The sequence below is a fragment of the Manis pentadactyla genome, chromosome 4 (assembly GCF_030020395.1).
Source record: "Manis pentadactyla isolate mManPen7 chromosome 4, mManPen7.hap1, whole genome shotgun sequence".
Lineage (NCBI taxonomy): Eukaryota > Metazoa > Chordata > Mammalia > Pholidota > Manidae > Manis > Manis pentadactyla.
Genome location: NC_080022.1, coordinates 75,891,650 through 75,919,548, shown reverse-complemented (window position 1 = coordinate 75,919,548; position 27,899 = coordinate 75,891,650). Strand labels below are relative to the sequence as shown.

Below are 27,899 nucleotides of genomic sequence, written 5' to 3'. Positions count from 1 at the left end.
TTCATCCCAGGGATGCAAGGATGGTACAACATTCGAAAATCCATCAACATCATTCACCACATCAACAAAAAGGACAAAAACCACATGACCATCTCCATAGATGCTGAAAAAGAATTCGACAAAATTCAACATCCATTCATGATAAAAACTCTCAACAAAATGGGCATAGAGGGCAAGCACCTCAACACAATAAAGGCCATATATGATAAACCCACAGCTAACATCATACTGAACAGCGAGAGGCTGAAAGCTTTTCCTCTGAGATTAGGAACAAGACAGGGATGCCCACTCTCCCCACTGTTATTCAACATAGTACTGGTGGTCCTAGCCATGGCAATCAGACAAAACAAAGAAATACAAGGAATCCAGATTGGTAAAGAAGAAGTCAAACTGTCACTATTTGCAGATGACATGATATTATACATAAAAAACCCTAAAGACTCCACTCCAAAACTACTAGAACTAATATTGGAATTCAGCAAAGTTGCAGGATACAAAATTAACACACAGAAATCTGTGGCTTTCCTATACACTAACAATGAACTAATAGAAAGAGAAATCAGGAAAACAATTCCATTCACAATAGCATCAAAAATAATAAAATACCTAGGAATAAACCTAACCAAGGAAGTGAAAGACCTATACCCTGAAAACTATAAGACACTCTGAAGATAAATTAAAGAGGTCACTAACAAATGGAAACTCATCCCATGCTCCTGGCTAGGAAGAATTTATGTCATCAAAATGGCCATCCTGCCCAAAGCAATATACAGATTTGATGCAATCCCTATCAAATTACCAACAGCATCCTTCAATGAACTGGAACAAATAGTTCATAAATTCATATGGAACCGCCAAAGACCCCGAATAGCCAAAGCAATCCTGAGAAGGGAGAATAAAGTGGGGGGGATCTCGCTCCCCAACTTCAAGCTTTACTACAAAGCCACAGTAATCAAGACAATTTGGTACTGGCACAAGAACAGAGCCACAGACCAGTGGAACAGAATAGAGACTCCAGACATTAGCCCAAACATATATGGCCAATTAACATATGATAAAGGAGCCATGGACATACAATGGGGAAATGACAGTCTCTTCAACAGATGGTGCTGGCAAAACTGGACAACTACATGTAAGAGAATGAAACTGGATCACTGTCTAACCCCATACACAAAAGTAAATCTGAAATGATCAAAGACCTGAATGTAAGTCATGAAACCATAAAACTCTTAGAAAAAACATATGCAAAAATCTCATGGACATAAACATGAGTGACTTCTTCATAAACATATCTCCCCGGGCAAGGGAAACAAAGGCAAAAATGAACAAGTGGGACTATATCAAGCTGAAAAGCTTCTGTACAGCAAAGGACACCATCAATAGAACAAAAAGGTATCCTACAGTATGGGAGAATATATTCATAAATAACAGATCTGATAAAGGATTGACATCCAAAATATATAAAGAGCTCACACACCTCAACAAACAAAAAGCAAAGAATCCAATTAAAAAATGGGCAGAGGAGCTGAATAGACAGTTCTCTAAAGAAGAAATCCAGATAGCCAACAGGCACATGAAAAGATGCTCCACATTGCTAATCATCAGAGAAATGCAAATTAAAACCACAATGAGATATCACCTCACACCAGTAAGGATCATCATCATCGAAAAGACAACCAACCACAAATGTTGGCAAGGTTATGGAGAAAGGGGAACCCTCCTACACTGCTGGTGGGAATAGTTCAACCATTGTGGAAAGCAGTATGGAGGTTCCTCAGAATGCTCAAAATAGAAATACCATTTGATGCAGGAATTCCACTTCTAGGAATTTACCCTAAGAATGCAGCAGCCCAGTTTGAAAAAGACAGATGCACCCCTATGTTTATCGCTGCACTATTTACAATAGCCAAGATATGGAAGCAACCTAAATGTCCATCAGTAGCTGAATGGATAAAGAAGATGTGGTACATATACACAATGGAATATTACTCAGTCATAAGAAAAAAACAGATCCTACCATTCGCAACAACATGGATGGAGCTAGAGGGTATTATGCTCAGTGAAATAAGCCAGGCAGAGAAAGACAAACACCAGATGATTTCACTCATATATGGAGTATAAGAACAAAGAAAAACTGAAGGAACAAAACAGCAGCAGAATCACAGAACCCAAGAATGGACTAAGAGTTACCAAAGGGAAAGGGACTGGAGAGGATGGATGGGAAGGGAGGGATAAGGGTGGGGAAAAAGAAAGGGGGCATTACGATTAGCATGTATAGTGTGTCGGGGGGCACGGGGAGGGCTGTGCAACACAGAGAAGACAAGTGGTGATTTTACAGCATCTTACTACACTGATGGACAGTGACTGTGAAGGGGTATGTGGGGGGGACTTGGTGAAGGGGGGAGCTTAGTAAACATAATGTCCTTCATGTAATTGTAGATTAATGATACCAAAATTTTTAAAAAAGGAAAAATGCCCCACGATTCCACTTTCACGACTTCTTTTTTTTTTTTTTGGTATCATTAACCTACAATTACATGAGGAACATTATGTTTACTAGGCTCCCCCCTTCACCAAGTCCCCCCCACATACCCCATTAGTCACTGTCCATCAGCGTAGTGAGATGCTGTAAAATCACTACTTCCACGACTTCATTTTTAAGGCTGAATAATATCCACTGTCCCTCACTCAGGGACAAAGGAAGGATGTCTGCTGTCACCACTCCTATTCAACATTATACTGTAAGTCTTAGCACAATATGACAACAAAAGGAAATAAACGGCATATAGATCAGAAAAGATTTTTTAAAAAAAGAACTGTCCTTATTCTCAGACATGATTGTCCACATAGAAAATCCCAGCGAATCTAAGAAAAAACAGAAAAACAAAAAACTCTTCTCCCAAATCAATCGTCGTCCTATAACCCACCCAACCGCTCACGCACACACACGCGATTAGAGCCGCGGACCTAAATTCCATCCCCCTGCGCGGACCCGGTCCAAGGCCCCCCTTCCGCGCCGCCGCCCGCGCCCTGGCTCCCAGCGCCGCGCCTGTCGCCGCCTCCTCCGCACGCGCCCGCCCGGCTCCCTCCCAGCCGCGGTCCCCGCGCGCCGCGCCGCCCGCTCCGACTCCAGCGGCGCCCGCGGCTCCGCCCCACGCCCGAGCCCCGCCCCACGCGGCCCGGCAGCCCCGGCGCCAGTCCGCGGTTCGGAGGCGAGGTTGTCCGGCCAGGGAGGTGAGTGGGGCCGGTGCGGCGGGGCCGTGCGGAGCGGGGCTGGAGGGGGTTGGCCGGCTGGCCGTGCGGGAGAGGCACGAGCTGGGGCGGATTCCCCCAGGACCCGGACTGGTCCCGCGGCCGGGGGCGCCTGACCCGGGCCCTGGAGGACCGGCGCTGGAGTTGTAGTTCCCTCGGGAGAAGGAATGGCACTGAGGTGACCAGCCTTCTGGGGTGGGGTCCCTGGACCCGTTCAGCGGCGGTCCGTTTTGCTCTTGATTTTGCAGTCTTTGGCATTTGTAAAACTGGGAAGGGTAACATCGACTGCAGTTCATCCCTAACGGGGATTCTTATTAAAAAAGCAAACAGGCTGTTAACCTGCTATCTAAGTGAATCGTAGTGAAATCTAAAGTGTTTAGTCAAAAGAGAAAAGCTCCCATCTGTTGGGAGTCGGAGCAGCTCTGGGAGTGCGCGCCCCCGCCCAGTTCGTCCTTCAGCCGCCTTTGCACACGTGGACCCCTCAGCTGCCCCCTGAGCGAGAATTGGGGCAGCTTGCCCACCGCCACCCTAGGCATCAACGGTGCAGATCGGCCCTTAGGAAGTTGCTAAAATTAATTCCTGCTAGTTTGAACCACTTAGCCATACTTCTTTACTATGGGAAAATGTTTAATTATGCCGATCCGTTTACACAGAGCAGCTTCCCAATAATGACGCCTCCTTCAGTATTGTGTCGGCCACATAGGGGCCGATTTTTTCCACTGTTGGCTCGTGACATGACTTTGAAGCTTATTATCCCCACTGTGCTTTTACAACCAGTACCTTGTTTACTCCTAGAAGCTCTCTGTTGTATCACCGACTCCTATAAACATTCCAGAACCGGACTGACAAGTAGAGAGCATGAGGTGGAAATAACCTTGTCTTAGGTCAGACTCAACGATGTGAGCTGTGCACTAACCCTGGCCTTGTTTTTTGTCAACCTCACATTAATTTTTGTTGAACTTGCAAGTTAACCTAGACCTGCGGAACTTTGCCAAATTAACTGAATCTCTTTCTACCTCTCCTCCCCATATGCAAAGTGGTTACAAGTTGGTCACTTGGATTTAAGACTTCTTGCAATTTATTTTGATTGTTTTGCTTACATTTTAGCTCTGGATTCTGCCCCCAGCCATGTACCAGCCTTTTCAGCTTCGGTCACCATCAGATGTGCCACACACCTTCTGGGTCTTCATTTTAAACAGTCTACTCCAATGATAATAAATAGTTTAATATTCTACTGAGTATGGGTATTTGAATATGGAGTTGACTTTATGTATGCTATGCCATAATCAGGTTCACTACATCACCTTGATTCACAATTGCCTGGTTTTCTTCACACAATATTGTTTTTAAGGAGAAAATAGAAAAATACAGCAGCAAATATTGTCCAGAATTAAAAGCCATGTATACTTTGTGATTTTCTCGCAACTTTTCAGTGACCTCTGAATTAATTTTTTTAGCTTATTGGTATGTGTGTGTATACATATATATTAAATGCATTTGAAAATGCTGCTCAAAATGTATTTATTTAAAGTGCACTAGAAGAATAGCTTCAGAGGTCCTGAATCTGTATCAGTCAGCCTGCATAGATTTCCTTGGAACCATTATTTTCATGAATGCCCCCACAATCCCCTACACAGTACTACCTAGTGACAGCGTAATGAGTGAGAAGGAAAGAGCCCAGACCTGGGTGCTGAGGAATTCCATTATTTAATGAAAGGTTGGGGGAGAGCTAGTGTGTCAAAAGCCAAGCGATTGTGGTATTTCTGGGAGGAGACACAGCTTGACCAGCACCACCTAAAGCTGCAGAGAGCTTAAGGAAAGGGAGAACTGAAAAATGTCCACTGGATTTAACATTGTGAAGGTGCAGAACTGACTTGACCAACAGCCGAGTCTATGGAGTAATGGGCACAAAAGTCAGATTGCATCAGGTTGAGGAGTATTGATTGAGGAAAAGGAGACAACTGAAAAAATCTTTTTTAAAGTTTTGCTTTCAAGGGAAAGTGATAAAGTTTTGATTTGAAGAAGAAACAAGCAACAGGGAGGAGAAGGTAGAATCAGGCGTTTTATTTTTTGTTTATTTGTATTTTGTTTTGTTTTTGCTGTTTTAAACTGGAAGAGACTTCAGCAAAGAAAGCTAAATATCCAGGAGAAAGAGGGAATTATCAGTTGAGCAAGGTCTCTGTAGAGGTAGAAGGGACAAGACCTAAGCCATAGAAGGAGAGTTTATCCTTCTATAGAGGGCCATGTCTTTTGTTATGATAGGAAGAAAAAAGAAAAGGGCTTTTTTTTTAGGTTTGGCATTTTAGATTTGGGTAAATTGAGAGAGTTCCCATCTGATGTCTTCTCTTTTCTCTGTAATAGGAAGCAAGATCATCTGCTTAGACTAAAGAGGGTATTAAGTTAGGGGAGTGTGGGAAAAATTAATTATTTTGGAATATGGATGAGAAGTATGACCTGTCCCCTGGGGTTTTTAGCTGGGCCTGAGAATTAAACTGACAGGAGATAGATTAAAGAACACACATTCAGTATAAGTTCTGCATGACACAGGAGCTCCCATAAGAAATTAAAGACCCAAAGAAGTGGCAAAACCAAATGTTTTTAATACTAAGTTGAACAAAGAGAGGCAATCGTGGAAAAGGAACAAAGAGAGGCAATTGTGGAAAAGGAACTAAAGGAAGATAAGAATTATTTTAACGAGGTCTGTTTGTACAGAATTCTCAGCCTTGACTGCCTATCTAAGAGTGTTTGTTTTCTCTTGGTACTGGAAAGGCATCTTTCACATGAGAATTTTTTCTCCTGTTTTGGGGAAGAAAGGGAGTGAGCACATGACTCTTTTTGCATCTGTTGTTTTTCAAGTGCCTTTAGCTCCTTATGCCAAAGTGGCATATTTTGGGGTAGCAGATTCTGTCGTCCTTCACCTGTAAAATGTAGTAGAAATGCTGGACAATGTTGGGGGGGGTCAATGTGAAGTTAACTACCATGAATTTGTGGTGAAACCAAACAGATCCTGTGTGACTTTCTGCAGCAGTTCACAGCTTCATGGACCATAGGAAACAAGGCGCTGGCTGCGTTCATCCAGGGCTATGGTTTTACAGACAGGTGGAAAGACAGATGAGGGGTTAGGGCTCTTGCAGGAACAGTATTGAAGTGAAGGACCTGACGTCCACATTGGACAGTAAAGAAAAGTGAGGGCTGACTGGTAAAAGGAGAGGCAGCCTCCTGGAGATCTTGATGGTACTGAAGAATAGTCATAGGATAATTAATTGAAAAGAAATGTAGTTTATGATCAAAGAGAAGAATGTTTCAATTAAATATTTTGGAAACCGGTCAGACGGGGGTAGTGGCAAGGTACAAGTTACAACAGTAGGACGGAGAGACTGAGGTGGGAGGGAAGAGAAGGGCAGTGGACACAGGGATGTCGGTTGCTGGATGGCTCTGCTCTGAAGACACTGAAATTCCATGAGATGATCACAGTACTTTGAGTTGAGAAGAAAACTGTATGCTTAATGACCAAATCCTTAATGAATGATAGGGAGTTATCAGCAGGTCAGGAGACAGCATCACTGAGGCAGATGAGGGAAGTGATAGTCTGACAATGGTAAAACGGACAGCAAGAAAGTCAGGTGGGGCATATAAGAACAGAAGTCAACACTGAAGAATAGAGAAGTGATATCTTCCGGGACAATGATGTTTGAGTTAAAGCAAGGAGAGCACTATGAGCACATAAAGATATCATGAAATTTGCTGATTATGGTCCAGTCATCCCGAAAGACACACTAGGAGGTTGGGAGAGTGGAAGAGAAATGAAGAGCTGGGTCAGTTGCCAGGAAGTACATCGCATCATGGAGGTGATGTTCTGTCAGAGACAGCGGAGAGGATGTGAGGTTTAGGCTTTGGGATTTCCAGACAAAATCAGGTAAGTTTAGTGTCAACTCCCCAAGGAGAATGGGCACAGAGGCACAGCTCACTCTGCCTGGAGGGAAATCTCCCAAGAACTGCATTCTAAGTTTACGTGACCACCAGTGATTTACCACAGCATTCTGAGATTACCTTCAAACCAAGGAGTTATGTATTCATCTATTTTGAAAAATGGGCAAACTGAAGCTAAGCAAAAGTCAGAGACTTCTCTGAGGATAGAAACCTTTATGTCAGTATCGGAATAAAGACTAGAATTCAGGTACCCTGATTCATAGTACTGTGTTCTCCCCCCAGTTTATCTTAAGAAAGTAGAAGAGGTTTCTCTCATTTGTCTACCTACAAGAACAGATTTTGCTTATACTCCTATTAAATACGTAAGAAATTAGGCTGAACTTTAATAAGTGGCCATTTTTTTGCTGGAAAAAAAACCCGGTATTATGCTGAATCAAATAACTCTACAATACTGAATGAAAATTGTTTAACCTTGTTCCTGTTGTTTGGTAAAACCCTTCCTTAAAACTATCCCTACTGCCTAACGCAGTTACTTCTTTATTCTTGAACAGAAGTTAGTGATACATGAATAGGCATGTCTTGATTTAAGAAAACTTGGTGTTTGATTGGAAACACATAAAACATAGGATTAATTACTGGATAAGATCAACATTTCATAAAAAGTTTCTTGCCATAAATAAACCCACTTAAATCATTAATGTATAATGTGATTTTATTTATTCATTCGGTCATTTAGTCATTTAGCACATTAACACATTTAACAAATAAGTCACATTAAATGTGATTTTATTTATTCAGTCAGTCATTTAACACTTTTATTTATTGAGGGCCTCCTATTTGCCAGAGAATACAGTGGTGAACAGAACACACCACATTTCTGCTCTTGAAGCCACATAACAAATCATCCAATGAATGAATGAGTAACCAGCCAAACAAGGAAGCAAAAAAGGAGTGCTTTGCAGAGAATTAAAACTGTCTGATGTGAGGTAGAATGGCCAAGAGACTATCTTTTAAGCTGAGGTTTTTGACAAAGTCAGGATTTTGTATTTCATTTTTTAAGAAACATCCAATATGCTATTTTTCACATCTAAAGCTTTCTGTAGCCTAAATATTTTGGAAACTTAAAGAGGTTCATAGTTCGCTTCAGTGGTTCCTTTGAATCCATAGAATATGTCTCTTTTTCTAAAGTTTGATTAACTACTAGAGATAGGGGAAATGCTATCAACTGACAGAATATTCTCAGAGTAAAACCTTATGAGGTTTGTTGACCTGAATGTTTTCAGAAAGCCTGAGTTTTCTTCCGCTTCCTGGTGTCAGTAGAATAAGAGAAGTCCACATTGCTTCTGTTTCCTTACGTTTACCCATGACCGATGATGATTTCCTTATAGGAAGAGGTGTAATCGGAATGCACGCCTGTCATATAACTGAAAGCTATTGAAATGGCTCACTTGCTAGCTTCCCTTGGATTGTTGAGGGAAGTAACAACTGAGAAAATAGCCTAAGATTATTCATATATTCTTCATATTTATCAAGGACCTACATAATCCTTTTCAAATAACCTTCTAAATAACCTGTTTCTAACCCCTTTAATTTGCTGTTACAAATTGTGCTTTCACTGGTGACTTATCTAGACAATTCTGAAACTTGAGTAGTTCTTATATTAAAATATTCTGGGTTTTATAGCTTGCTACAAATGCAACTTTTACTTACTGTAATTTTATGTTCATGACTAAATTAGAGCCTGATTTCCTGAATTCACAATGTCCTTACAGATCTCTAGTGTAAAATGACATATGCATAAGTTGGTGTAAGATAAGGAGGATTCTATTAGGATGATTAGAATGATTCTAGTGAGGAGAGGTTATATGATAGAAAGAAAACAACTATTACAAATTTTTATTTATATTTCCCTATATAAGCTTATGGTTGATTAGCTGGCTATATGTGTCTGATAGTGATGTAAATGTCACATATTTATGCCCTTTCAAAACTTTTTATCCTGTAGCATGTTTTTGGCTCAGAGGAGACTCTGCATCCTTGGCAGCAGAGCCAAATTCCTGAAGACAATTTATTCTTCAAAAATCCTTGGACTCTCTACTTCTGCTGTGGGTATTACTTAATCCCTTACAGATACAATAATGTATGTATCCTGCAATGTAAAAAAGTAAAGATGCAAGTTTTCAGGTACTTTATAAGTATTTTATTGAAATGAATATTTGTATTACATCATAAGCTGAGAGCATCTCTTGTCATTGGCTGGAATTCACATTCATGGAGCAACTGCTTGCCTGTTTATATATCAGGCATTTTTCTGGTCATTGCATATTCATTATCTTATTTTCTCTTTACAAAACTCTTCAAGTTATGAATTATTATACTCCTGTTTTACAAATGAGAAAATGGAGGTTTAGATAGGCTTGGTAACTTGCCCAAGGTCACACAGCTTGTCGGTGACATATCCAAAACTGGCATTCTACAGACAGGATCTGTCCACTCAGGATATTATAGTGACTATAAATGCAGGCCTCCTGACTCCCAGTTTATGGGAACATGGCAGATTAAAGAACAGATTATGTTGATATCATGGAAAAGCTAATAAATCCAGAATGTGAGTCATAACAACAGGCTTGGTAACTGACCCAGTTTCTTCAACAAGTCAGGGCACTGGGAAAAAAGTGGTTATTTCAGAGAGAGGCCTGAGAACCAGATACTTTGTGTGGACCTTGTCTAAGAACTTGACCCAATCCACCAAAATAAAAAGATATTTTTAAAGACAATCAGAGAAATATGAATGTGGGTTGGGTACTCGATACTTGACCCAATCCACTGAAATAAAAGCACATTTTTAAAGACAGAGAAATATGAATGTAGGTTGGGTACTCGATGGTCCTGAGGAATTATTGTAAATTAGGCATGATAATGACATTGACATTGTAGAAGAAAATGTTGATAATTTTTAGAGCTATATGCCAAGTCTATAGGGGTGAAGTAACATAAAGTCTAAGGTTTGCTTTAAAACTACTTAGCAAGAAAAACATTTTTTAAAAGGTAAAGGAGGAAAGGAGCAGTAAATGAAGTAAAATCATGTTGTGTGTATAAGTGTCTTATATTAGGTGGAATCACATGAAATGGTCATTTTTGTAGGTCAAAAATAGATGATTGTTGGCAGTTTCATATTGTTCAACCCAATTCTAATCTCTCAACTTTTACATAGGTTTGAAACTTTCATAAAAACCCTCATCAACTTCTTCTTCTATGTGTAAATACTGTGATTTCTATATCATAAATGTCTTAAGTCCTCTCCACGACTATCTCAGTTCAGGCCTTCCTCCGTGTGGTGAGGTCGGTCGAAGCCAAAGAAGTCGGTGTAGCCACCAGAGCGGTCAGATAGCCCCATGGTCCTCAGCTAAGGGTGATCGGGTGCTGAATCATCCTCTGCAGAGGTGTGCTGCAGTGCACAGATCAAGAAGCATCCTGAGAGAATCTGATTCTCTAAGGCCAAAGTATATTTTGAAAAATCTTTCTGATTCTGTTGTATATCCCAGGTAAGAATGACCGACAGTGCACTATTCAGCCTTGCAGATTATCTGTGATAGAATTCAACCCTTTCCATCATTAACAACCACATCAGAAAAGTCTCTGCAGTTCACCAGTCTTTGCAGTTGACATAGCCACACAGATAAATAAGTATTCTTCCTGCTCTTGGACAAATGAAAAAAGTAGATTGATTAGTGTTGTCAAAAGTAGTAGTGACAAGTCCAAATCAAGGAAGATTCACCAGACCCAGCAAGGCTACTTGCCATCAGCCAGTATGCACTAGAAAATCCTCATCCACACCATCATTAATATCATGGAAGTATAATTGGTAGCCCATTGGTTTTCTACTCTTCTTCCATTAATATTCTCTGCTTAGCCTCAAAATAGCCTTAAATGGGACTTCTCAAGGAAGCTATTCTGAATGATAGTATAATGGTGGATACATGTCACACATTAGTCAGAACCCCAAGAATGGACTCTAACGTAAACAATGGGCCCTGGGTGATAATGTGTCAGTGTTGGTTCATTGGTTGTAACAAATGTGCCACTTGCTCACCTGATGTTGGTGGGGAAGTTTGTGGGGGTGACAAGGGGGCATATGGGAACTCTGTACTTGCTGCTCAATTTTGCTATGAACCTAAAACTTTTTAAAAATAATTTTTTTTGTAAAAAGAGACTTCTAAAATTTACATGCCCATCACATAAGCACAAGACCTTTATTTTAAAACAGCAACTGAGACAAAAAGTTTTCCTTCTCCTTAAATCTGTCCTTCCTGAAAGAAATCACAGCCCTCTTTTTTGATGTGAAAACATTGTTATACAGTTAGTCCATACCATAATTATCATCTCTTTACCCCCTTTTGTGTAGTTATTCATCCTATTTGTAGCTAAGAGAATCTCTTCCACTTTCTGAGTGAACACTAGTTTTTGAGTATATTATGTGTACCAAAAAGTGCTTTTCCACTGTGGATTTAACTCAATCTTCATAGCAATTGTATAGAGCAGACATTCCCTTTCCTTATTAACAAATGAGGAAACTGAGTTTCAGAGAAGGCCTACTGCCTACTGCCACACAACTAGAATTTTTAATGTTAAATTTCCAAGTAAGATCTATCTAGCTTGAAAGCCTTTTGTATTAAACAAATTTTGGAGATTTTAATTTGAGAGCTTTGCAGACCTGTGAGTGACTGTGCACAGTCTTGTCCCAGACCTAGCTTTGCATCTCTTCCTCTTACAAGTGCCCAGCAGAAACTCCCTGTCTCAGCCTCAAATACAAATTTCCAAGAGTTGTTGGTTAACCTGACTCTGTCCTCCCCTAATTCAATCAGGTAAGTGTGAGGGTTTAGGGGAGGGATGGGATTATGTAATCTAGACAAGCAGAAGGGCTGTGAATATAGGTGTGGGGAATAAACTCACTTATGCAAGAACTTTGCTGAAACCCAGTTTTCAAAAAAAATAAATCAGGCTTTTTTCCCTTGACCTGAGTCCATTTCCTGGTATTCCAGCTCTGTATTTTTACCTTTTCTGTCAATTCTCAGGTTTAGAGAAACCCTTGTTTCCAATAAGCTTGTTTCTCTAGAGGTATTGCTGAAAGATAATTTTCAGAAAAAGGCAAAGTCATGACTCATATAAATATAAAAATGAATGTATGTTAAAGATTTTTATTTTATTCATACAGTATGATAAAGCAGGTGACAACCAGTTAAAAGGAAAAGCTGAAAAGTACAAATTTAAATATAATAAATTGGATTGCAAATGAAGGCAAAACCAGTTTTTCAACAAGGTGAAGATCAGTCAAAACTCCTGAACTGGAGTTCGCATGCCTGTCAGTTACCTTCAATCTATAAAGTGCAAAGTATCTCAGAGACCAGTTCCAGCCCTGTTAGAATCAGTCCTGCAAGGGTGTGTGGTAACCACTGCATAGTTTTCCATTTGAAGTACGAAAGTTTTTCTCCAATATATTGTCTCTTAGGAGGGGATCCAAATTCCTTCCCGTTGACTCATTTAGTCAGCAAATATCTAATAGCTACAATATATCAGCACAAGTAATTGTTAAAGCAACTAATATATGTTGCTTAAAAGTTCCAGCTAAATCTGTGTGCCTTTCAGTTACAAAATGGATTTTTATGTAACTGGATTTTCGCCATGAGTATCTGAAGTCAGCTGTCCCTACTTGGCATTTCCGCTTTGTTTTACTCAGTTCTTCTGCCATTCCAGGAGCATTCTGTCGTTTTCCTGTGCCACCTTGTGGCAAAAGAGTGTAATTAATCTGTTGGGCTTTTGGGGCTTTTTTTTTTTTTAATGTGTAGTGTAGTGCTACCTTGGAAAACATCTAAAATCTGTGAGATAAAATCTGCTTGATTGAGGAGCAAAGAGAGAGAGGACATGATTTCAGAACACTGAAAGCTTTTGTTTTTTTAATTAACATTTTAAAAAATTAAGACTTTATTTATTTTTTTTGCATTTAAGTTCAGAGCAAACTTGAGCAAAAACGAGAGAATTCCCATATATCCCCTGCCCCCCACATGCATATCCTCACATATTATCAATATCTACCACCACAGGGTACATGTGTTGTACCCAATGAACCTACCTTGACATATCATTGTCACCTTTAGTCTAGGATGAAGTCAGGGTTCATCCTTAATGTTGTATACCTATGGGTTTTGACAAATATGTAATGACATGAATCCACCTATATATATAGTACCATACAAAATAATTTCACTATCCTAAAATTTGTCTTCTACCTGTTCATCCCTCCTTCCCCCACAAGCTCTGATCTCTTTACTGTGTAAACCACTAATCTCTTTACCGTGTCCATGATTCTGCCTTTGCCTTCTTGGGGAATAAGGTTCCCCCATGTCATTTCTTTAATTGGTAGCTCATTTCTTTTTAGCACTGAATAATATTTCATTGTCTTTGTACCACAGTACATTTATCCACTCATGTACTGAAGGATATCATGCACTGTTGCTTCTAAGTTGTAGCAGTTATGAATAAAGCTGCTATAAACATCCATGTACAAGATTTTATATGGGTCTAATTTTTCAACTTCTTTGGGTAAATATCAAAGAAACTGATTGCTGGATTGTATAGGAAGAGTATCCTTATTTTTTCTTAAAAATTACCTTGGCAGCTTTTTAAAATTAGCATTATCAAGTTACAATAAATTGCATCCATTTAGTGCATAAAGCTCAATGGTTATTTAAAAATCTGTGTACCATGAAACCACTGCTACAATCAACATACAGAACATTCTCATCACCCCTAAAAGATTCTTCATGCTCTTATGATGAACACACATAATGTAGCGGGGGACACAGGAAGGCAATATCGCACAGAGAAGACAAGTAGTGATTCTAGCATCTTACTACACTGATGGACAGTGACTGTAATGGGGTGTGTGATGGGGACTTGATAATGGGGGGAATCTAGTAATCACAATGTTGCTCATGTAATTGTATTTTAATGATACCAAAAAGAAAAAAAAAGATTCTTCATGCTCCTTTGCAGTCTTTCTCTCTGTTCATTTGCTCTTTATCTCTATAGTTTGCTTTTTAAAAAATTGCTGTTTTGTGTAAATGGGATTTTGTAGTATATACTCCTTTCACATGATTTTAAAATTCACCCGTGTTTTGATGTATTAGTAGTTCCTTCCCTTTTTTTTGCTGAGTAGTATCCCATTGTATGGATATACCATCATTAGTTTCCATTCACCTATTGATAGACTTTTGGATTGTTTCCAGTTTCTTACTATTATGAATAAAGCTATTACTGTTACTGAAAACACTGAGGTCACCATTGGCATGTTTGAGCCAGAACACACCAAGAGTTGTTGGAAGAAAAACTTTATTTTACTTACAAGTAAAGGAGACAGGGAAATAATTTCCAAAGCTCTGCCTCTCTGAGGGGTTAATGTGGGAAGTTTTTAAGCTGGAAACTCATGCATGTATTGAAGTGGGAGGTCTTAGGTTTCATGTGGAGGTGGGGTTTCTGTGTACATGCTCTGTTCTACTACGTTACAAATACATCTCATGTTCAAAAATGGTGGAAAACTCCAACCCTGGGGCAGAGAAATTACTATTAAAATGAGGCAAAGGTAATGCTTGGTCACTTCTAGCTGCTTCTGTGCAGGTATTACTTTTCTCTGGATCTGTTTATTAGACCAGGCTCATGGTTGGTGGTTTTAATGGTTTAACCAAGGCTCTTGGACTTTTTTGAAAAACTGTAGCATTGGAAGATTAACCCTATAATCCCTGGGTGGCCTGTCTCAAACATTATAAAATCTTGTGTGCAAACCATTGTGTAGACATGTTTTCATTTCTCTTGGTAAATACCTAATAGTGGAATGGTTGACTTGAGTGGTAGATTTACGTTTAATTTTTAAGTAACTACTAAGCAGTTTTCCAAAATGGTTGTACCATTTTACATTCCCATCAGGGTTGTATGAGAGTCCCAGCTGCCCACATCCTTGCTGACACTCAGCATTTACAACTTTAGCCATTCTGATGAATATCTAGTGCTGCCTCCTTCTGGTTTTAATTCGCATTTCCCTGATGACTAATGATGTTGAGCATCTTTTATGTGCTTTTTGGCCAGTCTTATATCTTCTGTTAAGTGGCTGTCAAATCATTTGCCTATTTTTAACTGGGTTATTTGTCTTCTTACTGAGTTGTAGTTCTTTATATTTTCTAAGTAAAAGTCTTTTGTAAGATATGTGTTGTAAATACCTTCTCCAATTCTGTGGCTCACTTGGCAATAATTTAAGAGATATTTGAGTCCACTGAATGATATTCAAGGGGAGGAAAAAATATTCTCCTCTACCCTCCTAGGTTTTCTGGCTGAAGCCTTGCAAATTTGACTGACAAAAATAGAGTAACAAGAGTAAAACGAACAGTTGATTAACGTGTGCATTGCACATATACACAGTAGAAGTCAGTGATAAGTAACTCAAAAGGGGTGGTTAGAACTTGGGCTTATATGGCATTTTAACAAAGAACAGTAAATCTGCAGAGAAGTGATAAGACAAAGGAAAAAGGATGTAGGCAAGGAAGATAAAGGTAGTTTTAATAAGGTTTGTTAATGCAGATTGCTCTGCTGCTCTCTCAGCTGGTTAAGAATCCTCCTGCCTGAGCTGGTGGGCCTGGGGAGGACACAGAGTTTTTCTTGTGTTTACTTCTTCTCAGTTGGCTTTAGCTCAAAATGGCCCTTAGGTGCAAGTGGCATATTTTGGGGTGGTATATTCTGATTTCCAAAAATCACAATAGATTTTATAGGTTTTTTTAAGCCAAGCAATAATAATAAGCATTTTTTAGTGTTTACCATGTGCCAATGCACTAAGTGCTTTACATGAGTTCTCATTTAATCCTTATAACTCTCCTATATTATAAGTACTGTTTTGATCTCCAATTTACTGATAAGCAAATGTAGGCTTGGAAGGATCTAGTAATTTTCTTTCGTCACACTGAATGTCTTTAATCACTATACTGTATGTTTTCTAGGTAATCTGAAAAGTATAAGAAATGAGACAAATTCAGTTACTAAAAGAAAATGTGAAAACAGATAGGTACACACATACCGTATAAATTGTGGTAAGTAGGAGAGAGATCTAGGGGAGAATAGAAGAAGAAAAGATTAGTTATAGCTGGGAATCTGAAAACATTCCTCAGACTTTCAATTTAAGATATGTCTTGTCAGAGAGATTGTGTTTTACCTCGTGTCCTGGGGCTGCTTTAAGAAATACCACAAACTTGATGGCTTAATACAGCAGAAATTAATTTTCTCACAGTTCTAGAGGCCAGAATCCAAAAATCAGTTTCACTGGCCAAAATGAAGGTGTCAGCAGGGCCACACTCCCTCCAGAGGCCCTGGGGGATTATCCGTTCCTTCTCCCTTCCAGCCTCTGGCGGCTGCTAGTAGCCCTGAGCTCTTGGTCATATCATCTAATCTTCAAGGCCAGCATTTTCAAGTCTGTGTCTGCTCCGTCCCCACCTGGCCTTCCCTGCATGTGTATAAGCTTCCTCTCCCTCTGTCTTACAAGGGTATCTGTGATTACATTTAGGGGCCACCTGGATAATCCAAAAGTTACCTCCCCGTCTCAAGACCTTTAATCACATCTGCAAGGATATAAGGACATATATTGCCATATAAAGTAACAGTCACAGGTTCCAGGGATTAGGATGTGGATATTTTGGGGGAGGTCATTTCTGAGCTTGATGTGATTATGAAGATCATATCAGAGGGAAGAACTGGAATAAAAACATGGGAAACAGAAACAAACTAATGCAATTAGAGGATGACAAGTGGTTCTGTGCTCCTGAATGACTGACTGTGTGTGAGGGGATGGTATGTTGGGAGACAAGGTTGGAAATAAATTGAGGGCCTTGAGTGCCAGGCTGGAATTTTAATTATATTCCACAATTTCAGGAGAATCACTGAAACTTTAGAGCAGGGTGGTAGCTAATTTGTGTCTCAAGTACCTAACTCTGGGGCACCACAAATGATAGTTAGAGTGTGCCATTGGAGAAATGCAGAATAGGGATAATTAAAAGAGATAGGATCTCAGTAATGTGTTCAGTAAACACTTTTGAACACAGACTGTCATACACCATTTTAGATACTGGAGATACAGCACTGAACAAGACAAGTCCTTGCTTTCTGAGGTTTTCATTTCAGTGAGAGAGAGGATTAAGTAAAAATGAACAATTTCAAATAGTGATAATGTTCTAAGAAAATTAAATAGAGAAATGTGCTAACATTCTTGGCAGTACTAGGGGATAAGTAATGTTAGGGCATGTTGTTTTGGAAGTCCTCTATGAGGAAATTATATTTGAATATGTGGGTGTTAATATAATCATGCAATATTCATGTATACAATAGGGAAAATCTCATTCTTACTTCCTCCCAGGCACCATGAGGCCCCACCACAAACACCCACCAAGTTTGTTTGCTACACACCCATGTTCAGGGGGAGGAAGCAGCCATTGCTGCTCCAACATTATTCTAAGGAAATAAAGGAAAGGTGAAGCAGGCTGCAATAGGGAATCATATTGAGTAGAATGGCAGACAGAGCCAGCCATGTGAAGATGTACGGGAAAGGCATTCATTCCAGGCAGACGACACAGCAATTGCAAAGGCTCTTATATCAGTCAATTTTGCTGAGTAACCAAACCCACAAGATCTTCTCATATCAGTAAACATTTCGTTCTCGCTCTTATGTTGGCTACAGGTCAGCAGTGGCTCTGCTCCAGGTTGCGACTCCACTGTGTCTTTGCATTCCAGAACTGAAGCTAAAGGAGTAGCCCCTATCTGAGACCACTCTTCTCATAGTAGAGAGCGAGACGCCAAGCAAACCATGCAATAGTGTTTAAAGCTTCTCCTGGATGTTGTATAAGTAATATTTACTCCCATTCCATTGACCAGAGCAAATCACATGGCCAGTCTCAAAGTCACTCCTCCCGAAGAGAAGGGGCAAGAGTTACACAGAGCGATGCCATATATGACAGATGGGAACAAACCTGTCTGCTGTAGAGGCCCAGTGTCTACACCACTTTCTCTGTCAACTTGCCCATTTAGTTGGACTTGCATGGACTGCTGTGGCCTGAGACCCCTCCTCCTCCTCAGAACAGAATTTCCTCCTATTTTTCTTAAAAACACTCTTTTTCCCATTCCAGCCATATGTTTCAGGAGAAGCTGGTCTATTTAAGGAATTTCTTACATAGGGGCATTGACAGGTTCTAGCTCAAGGAGCACACGTGGAGGGGCTGGGATTGTGGGGTCAGGGCTGTACCACTTTTTGATTGGGTAGTGAGCACATTAAAAAGACATCATAAACAAAAAAAAGGCATCATTGTTCAGCTATGTCATTAAATGTTTCGTGATCTTGTTCTACACTTCTTTCACTAATACTTTTTTGTCATAGTCTTAACAGCCATATTAACAGAGTACTTTTTAAATTGTTGGGGAAATGCCACAGTTCATTAGCCAAGGCTAGGCCATTCAGAGCTCTTCCCTAGAGTTTTTGAAATTGGAACCAGAAAAAGCAGCTCTCAGTCCCTCTATGCTGGTGAAGTGAGAGGTCTGACGGTTTCATCTCATGTGGAGAAAAGCAGACTTCGATTGGGTACAAACAGATGAAGCAGAACCCTGGTGAGGTTCAGGGGTCTGGTTTCACTTACCCTTGAGCCTGGTTGCCCCTGTTTCCTTCTTACAGGGACATGAGCTTTTGAAAAAAATTACCCTTTTTGCCTAAACTGTTTCAGATTAAGTTATGATAGTGCAAGTAAGAAATTTGATTAATATAGCTTTGGAGCATCAGAGGCATCTAGGCACTGTCTGTTTCTAACTCTCAGAAGCTGGGAAAAGAGTTTAACAAAGTTTCTTTTTAGTCAGGCTGGGAAACAAATTTCTAGCCAGCTCTCAAACTGGATATGTGTCAATAAATTACCTTTCCAAAGGGTAAGATATACAAAGTTTCTTTTAAAAATAGAGCTGTATTCAAAAAAAGACATTTAGAAGTGGCGTAAATGCTAAGGAATGAAGGAAAATAATACTAAATGTCATCACTATGGTTGCTGGAACATAAAATTTTATGCTATATATATATAATTATATACAGGCTTTTCTCTATGTGTTCATAAAAATGAATGAAAAATTACTGTTGGTTACTTCAGATAGAACAAGATGGCAAATGATGATATTTGTCATTTTTCTTGTGATAATTAATACTTGTGTTGCAATAGGGTACTCACCTTCCACATCAAACTTTAAAGGAAACAGAGTAGAGTCCATGTAATTGAATGCACAGTAGAAACATACTACCTATAATTGCAAAACAGTGGAAATAACAAATGCGTAAACAATAGGGGAAAGAATGAAGTGTGATTACACAAACAACCTAAAATACTACCTACTAATTAAAAGTGAAAATTTTATGATATAAGAAAATTCTGATACTCTGTTGAGAGAAAAGGCAAAAGATGTTTTTAAAATTACAAGTGATTATAACTACATAGAAATGCCTAATTCATAGATCTAAAAGATAGTAGACGTTTTGGCTGCTCCAGCATCCCAGCGCTATGCTAAAGGAGAGGCTGCTACGCACATGCTCACTTTCTGCTCCAGCCCAGTCTTGAAATAATCGAGTCTATCTGCTTCTCAGGTCTGATTATTGTCTTCACCTCTCCAACTATTAGCTTTGTTATTTCTGTTTCTGGCCTTTTCTTGCACTCTGTCATTTTTACACATGACTCATAGCCCGTAGATATTAACAGCCTTGATTTTCCCAGCTTCAACCCACCATTTGGGAAAACTTTTTTCTATGGCTGTCCTATCCCACCTGAATGCATCAGGTCTTACAGAGTCCTCAAAATATGTAAAATGGAAACTTTAGTATTCTAATGTCTTAGGATGATATGTAATAATTATTTTTCTTCTTTCCAAACTTTCCTTTTTCCAAAACCATTGCAGTGAACGTTTTAAAGACAATTAACTATAACCTTTCTCTCATCTCTGCCTAGAGTGCCACCTAGTGGTTATTCTATAGAATCGCACTTTTAAGCCTCAACAACAACGAAAAGATGCTGCTTTATTATTTCACTAGCAGGTTTGTGTTTATAATGTAGCAGTACAGTGTGTATGCGAGGCTGTAATCTACCTGGAAAAAAAGGCCATCTCATGTAGTTAGCTGGTCCAGAAATTATACAGCCCCTGTAGATATTCCCTTATACACCTGGGGCTCATACTTAATTCCTCACAGGATTCCAAGTATATTTTAATTTCCTAATACCAGATCTACTCCAGAAAGTAATTCTTGCACAGTGAGAATTTGCATCTACTGCTGGATCTTGCTTGATGTCTCTGGATACTATAGGGCGTCCTGTAAATTTTCACCACTGTATTAGTTTCCTCTGGCTGCCGTAAGAGAGCCCCATTTGCTGGGTGGCTTAAACAACAAACTGGGTTATCTCACAGTTTTAGAGGCTAGAAGTCCAAGATCAGGGTGTTGCCAGGGTCGGTTCCTTCTGAGGGATGTGAGGAGGGATCTGTTCATAGCATCTTGTAGTTGGCAGGCAATCCGTGGCCTTCCTTGACTTGTAGAGGCATCACCTTGATCTTGGCCTTCATCTTCATGTAGCGTCTCGCTGTGTACCAGTCTGTCTCTGCATTTCCCCTTTTTATAAGGACAGCAGTAATACTGGACTAGGGCCCATACTAACAACCTTAATAATTACATCTGCCGTTAAGCTGTTTCGTAATAATGTCATACACTCATGTACTAGATGAAATCTAAAATTCATATGACTTCAACATATGAACTAGGGGACACAATTCAGTCCATCCATAACAAGCACCTATCTCCTTATGCCTCTGTACTTCATTTTTGCCATGGCAGTGTCAGGCTCAGTCATGGAATTGCTTTGCCCATAAGATCAGAGGTGATGTGTGTACATCTAAGTAGAAACTAATAATTTTTTCCCTCTTCCATGAAACTGGCAGTGCTCCAGATAAAGTCTATTTCATCAGCCTATGTCAGAGTGACTGCCATGGAAAGAGTAGCAGCTGACCTTCAGTGGATACATAACATAAAAAAGAAACAAACTTATGATTGGAAGCCATCAAGGCTAACTGACAAAATAAGCTCACTCCTAATGTGTGGGGTTTTTTTCATTTATTCATCAGACATTTGTTGAAAACTTGCTATGTACTAGACATGGTGCTATGTGTTAGACACTGTGATGGTTGATTTTATGTGTCAGCTTGGCTAGGCCATGATACCAAGATATTTGGTCAAACACTAGATGTCTCTGTGAAGGTATGTTTCAGATGAGAGTAACATTTAGATCAGTAGACTTTTAAGTAAAGCAAATTTCCCTTCATCATACCGTGGGCCTGATCCAGTCAGCTGCAAGCCTTAAGAGAAAAAAGACTGAGGCTCCCTTCGGAAGAGGGAATTCGGCCTCCAGACTATCTTCTGACTTGAGCTGCAACATCAGCTCTTCCTTGGGTCTCCAGCCTGCTGGACTGCTCTGCAGGTTTCAAACTTGCCAGCCCCCACATACCGCATGAGATAGTTCCTTAAAATAAATCACTATATATATATGTACATCCTATTGGTTCTTTTTCTCTGGAGAAACTTGATTAATACAGTCAGTTAGCAAACAAGATAGAAAGAGTCCTCATAGAGCTTACAGTCTAAGAAAGGATACATACAAGTAAACAGAAAAATAACAAAGTTATGTAATAAATGCTGCAAAGTACTCCATGTAACAGGTGCCCATGGAGGAGCACCCAGCCTTGACCCAAAGAGCCAGGGAGGGCGCCCTGGAGAAATTGTAGTCTAACTTGAGACCTGAAGGTGACAGGGCAGACTAAGAGTTAGCAGATTGTAGGGACAGGGTGGTGGGACCCAGGGGTTAGACTGACTATAGAACATGAATTCTCATCGAGGCATTATTGCCCCCAAAGAGGAAAAAATTGGTGATTGACAGGTGAAATAAACATTATCTATTACGGTGTTTGGTGACCATGCACAGCTCAATCAATCCTATCTGACAAAATCTTATTCCTTACTATTTACTGGGAAAGTGGGGAAGATGATCAGAAGAAAATGTCTAAAATGGAGGCAGTGATGAAAAAGAGGTTAAGAAACAGTAGTACGGAAAGACCATTCCGGTTGAGAAATAATCTCACTTGAAGCTACAGAAGTAAGAGAGACATAGAATATTTGAAATATGAGAATGGTTGAAGCATAGAGTTGGGGAGGAGCAGAAGCTGTTCCAAACACAGATTTTAAAGAAAATTAAATTGGAAAATGCATTTTGACCTCAATGGTCTAAATATTTTAAATAAAACTGGACTTTGTGTCTAAATAATTGGCTGCAGACTGCTCACATTTTTATATGTGAAATCTGCCCTTGGTGTTGGCAGTCCCATGCTGAATGAGTCATTAAGTTTTAAACATTTTTCAGAGATGGCAAAGGACAATTGTTAAGTATCTTTTTCTATCTATCATTTTGGGGTATTTTAGTTTTATGATTGTAGCTTCTAGAATAGCATCATGCTCAGGTAGGTTCTTAATCATATTGCTGTTCTGGAAGGCACATTAACCTCTGGAGAATTTGTGTGTGATTTACTTCACTGGAGTTTCAAAGATTAAAAATATGAAAGAAAGATATTTTTCTTAGGAATAGAATGAGAACAATGGTCTATTTAATAACCGTTTCACTATCTTCCTCCCAAATTGCATTAAAATTACTTTAATATGCTATAAGGAAAATCTTTGCAAATATGCTACCAATCACTTTTTGGTTTTTTCCATCAGCTTGTTAACAATGAGCTCAAAGCTAACTGAGTGCTTTTGAGAGGTAATACAAACTCAATTTTCGAACCTGAAGAACCAAAAAATTGTATACTGTACTATAATTGAAACTTTCAATAATTTTCTATCACAGCCATAGCTTGATTGATATACGTAGACCTCATCTAAATGTCTAAATACTTTTTTAAGAGACAGCATTCTAGTAATGTTTTTTTGTAAGGTCTTGTTACAGAGAAGACAGTATATGTAAATAGTTCTGAGTATTTGTTCAGGAGTTAGACTACTTTGGTTCAGATCCTAAGCTGTATCTGTTTGGGTTTAAATGTCACCAGCTTTTGTAAACTTGGGCAAATGTATATAAAGTTCTGTGATTTCATCCTCTCTGAACCTCTCCTCATATGTAAATGATGGCTAATAATAGAACTACTGCATAGGATTGTTGTGAATACTAAATGAGTTAATCATGTAAAACATTTAGAACACTGCCTGGCAAACACTCAGTGCTTGATAATGTTAGCTATTATTATTATTATTATCATTTAGAATCCCTTATTGAGTAGTTTCCAAACCATTTGTTGAGTGCTTCCTTGTATAGATGCCATACAAGACACTTGTGAAACTGTTAGTACATCTTACCTAAAGTGATTTTCAGGGCATGAGTTAAGATATTTTTTTAAGTCACTATTTTAGTATCATTATTGCTGTCTTTAATACATTTCAGGCTTTTGAATCGATTTATTTTTTGGCTAGGATGATATTTTTTTCTTATGTGAGAAGATAACATATCTAAGGATCATAGGAAAAAGCACCCCTTAGGGCAGTAGGTGGGAGATGAATTCTTCTTCAGCATTTTGTATTAGACTCTAGAATTTTTCTTAATGGTACTGCTTTTTCCATGGTAACAGGAAAAAAAGAAGAGTTACTCATGATTTCCTGGCATTTTAAAATTTTTATTAAGAAATTTAAAAAACCTTTCATTATTTATATCTTTCAGAAAATGTCTTTGAAATTCAAAAATGCAAAACGAATCGAAGGCCTTGGTACTAGTGTGTGGTGAGTACCTTAAAATAAACAACAGTAATTTGGTGAGGGTTTTTCCCACACATTTTTATATCCTTAGTGAGGATTTTTAGTATTATCTATTGTCTGTAAATAAAGCTATGAATTTTAATTCATCCATTAAATGAAAATGGGAGGAAGTTAACAATCCATATGTTGATTAATTCATTCAGCAAATGTGCCCAGCCCTGTACACTAACCACTGGAGATGGGCAGAGAATAAGGGCAAATTTGGTTGAGGCCTTCATGAAATTTACATTCTAATCCATGAACATTTCTAATGACTCCTAATGACTCTATCAAAGTCTAATGTTTGATAAGAGAACCTCTCAGTGGCTAGTATGGTTAAGAAAAAAAATACATGATTGTCATGGAACTGACATTTGTAAGAAACATGAAGTTCATTAGTTCATTATCTTATTACTAGGTAAAGTCATATAAATGGTGAAATTTTTGTTGGGAACTCGTTATTGTTTTACATCCGTAAGGCTAAAGGAGATCTCATATTTTAGTTTTATAATAAGACTATGAGGTATAAAAAGTGATCTTTGTAATTATAGTACTAGTATTTTTTTTTATCTTAGGACTGAATTTACCAAGTTGGCCGCAGACCCCTCTGTTGTGAATCTTGGCCAAGGCCTTCCAGATATATCCCCTCCTATATATGTAAAGGAAGAATTATCAAAGATTGCAGCAATTGATAGCCTGAATCAGTATACACGGGGCTTTGTAAGTATGTGAGGACCTTCGGGGCATGAGACTGTGTGTGTGTGAGTGTACTTCTGCTACTTCTATATAAATTGGCTTTCTGGGAACAACTATCCCAACCCAGTAACTAGAGGAATGCTTACCCTTTCAGAAAAAAACCTTGCCCCTGTTGCCTGGGAGCCGTCCCCCATTTCCAGCCTTTCTACAGTCCTGCCTTGGCCCTTATTTTACTGTTGTTCTGGGCTGGGGTCCTATGGCAACAGGGGAGAATATTCAAGAATGTTCTCTTAAGACATGTGTTTTCTCTTGCGTTAACACTTACAAAGCCTCAGCACTGGCCTCTTAATTAATATCCTCTATTTCCAACTAGTTACTTTGTTCCTCTCTACCTCAACCCAAACCCCAACTATGATGAAATGCCTGGGATATCCAGAGATTTTGTAGATTCCACAAAAAAACTACCACAGCTTACTAAGTGACTTGAGCAAGGTTGCAGGACATAAGGCCAGTATACAAAAACCAGTTGTGTTTAGGTGGTCTGTTGGTTGGCATAACCTTCTCTTCTGCAACTTGAACAGATTCAGGGGATTTACAGTTCATGCAGGTTTTTTAGTTTCTTTTAACTGGGAAAAAAAAAATCCAACTCTACTCAATGTGATTTAATTATTGTCAAAAATAAAGTAATTGAATGTGATTTCCTCACTGTCAAAAAATGTACTGTCAGAGATATATGTGGTATTCAAGTCAACTTTTATTCAAAACAAATGCCTTGAAATTTTGTATTCCAAAACCAATCATTTAATCGGAGGTTTTTAGTCATTAGAAAGTCTTCATGACCATTCACGTAGGAACCATCTGAAAGTAGAGGGAAACATTTTTTAAAATTATTTCCATTTAAAAAAATACAACTTTTCTTTGGATAATTATAAGACCCAGTTTTTAAAAATTCTTTCATTTTTAGATCCAAATTATCTCCAAGAAGTAGGTCCCATAATCAAATTCAAGGTTTTCTCTTCTTTCTTATTCAACAGGGTCATCCATCACTTGTGAAAGCCCTGTCCTGCCTATATGGAAAAATTTGTCAAAAGCAAATCGATCCAAATGAAGAAATCCTTGTAACAGTAGGAGCATACGGATCTCTTTTTAACGCCATCCAAGGATTAATTGATGAGGGAGATGAAGTAAGTATAGTAACATTATCAGGTCACCTGTATCCGTCATTATCATTTCTCCTGCTTTTGCATCTTTTACTTATCTTACACTCTTTTTTATTCTTATTTTTGAAGTATAATGTGTATGTAGTAAAAATTTACAAATCTCAAGTGTACACCTTTATAAATTTTTGTGAGTATATGTAGTTTAGTTGTTTATTTGTAATCACACACCAGGATAAGATATAGTACATTTCCTGCACCCCACAGGCTCCTTTTTTGCCCCTTCCTAGTCTATATCCTCCCAGTGGTAACTACTCTTTGGTCTTCTATCAGCGTAGGTTCATTTTACTTGCTCTTTAATTTGATATAAATGGAGTCACACCATGTGTACTCTTGAATCTGGCGTCTTTCATCCTCATGTCTGAGAGATCCATCGTGTGTAGTTCATTCTTATTTATACAGCCTGTTTAGATAAGGGTAGGTAGAAGGGACTAGCAATGACGGGGAATATAAATCTTCAGTTTTCACTGCTAAAATAACCTTTCATCTGAACTCAGTCAGCAAGTATGTGGTCAATGTGTTTTTGTGCCCGGTGTTGTTAGCACTGTATGAGGGCTGTGTAACAAGAAGGTTGAGTGATTTCTGCTATTTAGTACAGTGACCCACTTTGGCACCCAACTCAGTCAGCTCTGCCTCTACTTCCCCTTTACCATTCCAATACCCCTGCATCCATGTTTCCTGATCTTTCATTTATTCAGAAATTATTGAGGACCTCCTGTATGGTAGGCAATGTGAGAGAGAAGATTTTTTTTTTTTTGAGAAGGCATATCTTATATTTATTGATCAAATGGTTGTTAACAACAATAAAATTCTGTATAGGGGACTCAATGCACAATCATTAATCAACCCCAAGCCTAATTCTCAACAGTCTCCAATCTTCTAAAGTATAGCGAACAAGTTCTTACATGGTGAACAAATTCTTACATAGTGAATAAGTTCTTACATGGTGAACAGTGCAAGGGCAGTCATCACAGAAACTTTAGGTTTTGACCACACATTATGAACTATAAAGAATCAGGTCAAATATGAATATTCGTTTGATTTTTATACTTGATTTATATGTGGATCCCACATTTCTCCCTTTATTACTTTTGTTTGTTTGTTTGTTTTTTGTTTTTATTTTTTTATTTTTTTTTTAGATAATTATTTTTTCTTGAAGGGTAGTTGACGCACAGTATTACATTACATTAGTTTCAAGTGTACAACACAGTGATAAAACATTTATATACATAATTCTAGGTTCAAGCTATCACCCTACCAAGCTGTTACAATACCTTGACTATACTCCTTATGGTATACATTACATCCCGGTTACTTATTTATTTTACCATTGGAAGTCTGTCCTTTTTTTTTTTTTTGTGAGGTCATCTCTCATATTTATTGATCAAATGGTTGTTAACGACAATAAAATTCTGTATAGGGGAGTCAATGCTCAATGCACAATCATTAATCCACCCCAAGCCTAATTTTCATCAGTCTCCAATCTTCTGAGGCATAACAAACAAGTTCTTACATGTAGAACAAATTCTTACATAATGAATAAGTTACATAGTGAACAGTACAAGGACAGTCATCACAGAAACTTTCGGTTTTGCTCATGCATTATGAATTATAAACAGTCAGTTCAAATATGAATACTCATTTGGTTTTTATACTTCATTTATATGTGGATACCACATTTCTCTCTTTATTATTATTATTTTTAATAAAATGCTGAAGTGGTAGGTAGATACGAGATAAAGGTAGAAAACATAGTTTAGTGTTGTAAGAGAGCAAATGTAGATGATCAAGTGTGTGCCTGTAGACTATGTGTTAATCCAAGCTAAACAAGGGCAATAAAACATCCACGGATGCAGAAGATTTTTCTCAGAACGGGG

General features: G+C 38.6%; 1 protein-coding gene across 2 annotated transcripts in view; it reads left to right on the top strand.

Annotated features, from left to right (window-relative positions):
* Positions 1 to 3,101: 3,101 nt before the first annotated feature.
* The window catches only part of KYAT3 (kynurenine aminotransferase 3), a 58,495-nt gene continuing 33,697 nt past the window's right edge, over positions 3,102 to 27,899 (top strand). Inside the window, exons 1-5 of one of the 2 annotated variants that reach the window (XM_057500397.1) lie at positions 3,102 to 3,234; positions 9,188 to 9,287; positions 24,036 to 24,094; positions 24,685 to 24,829; positions 25,840 to 25,989. In XM_057500397.1, coding sequence (XP_057356380.1) covers positions 9,189 to 9,287; positions 24,036 to 24,094; positions 24,685 to 24,829; positions 25,840 to 25,989 — 453 coding nt within the window. In that variant the 5' untranslated portion in view covers positions 3,102 to 3,234; position 9,188. The remainder of the gene's footprint in view (positions 3,235 to 9,187; positions 9,288 to 24,035; positions 24,095 to 24,684; positions 24,830 to 25,839; positions 25,990 to 27,899) is intronic. The other variant, XM_036890269.2, reaches the window with a different exon arrangement.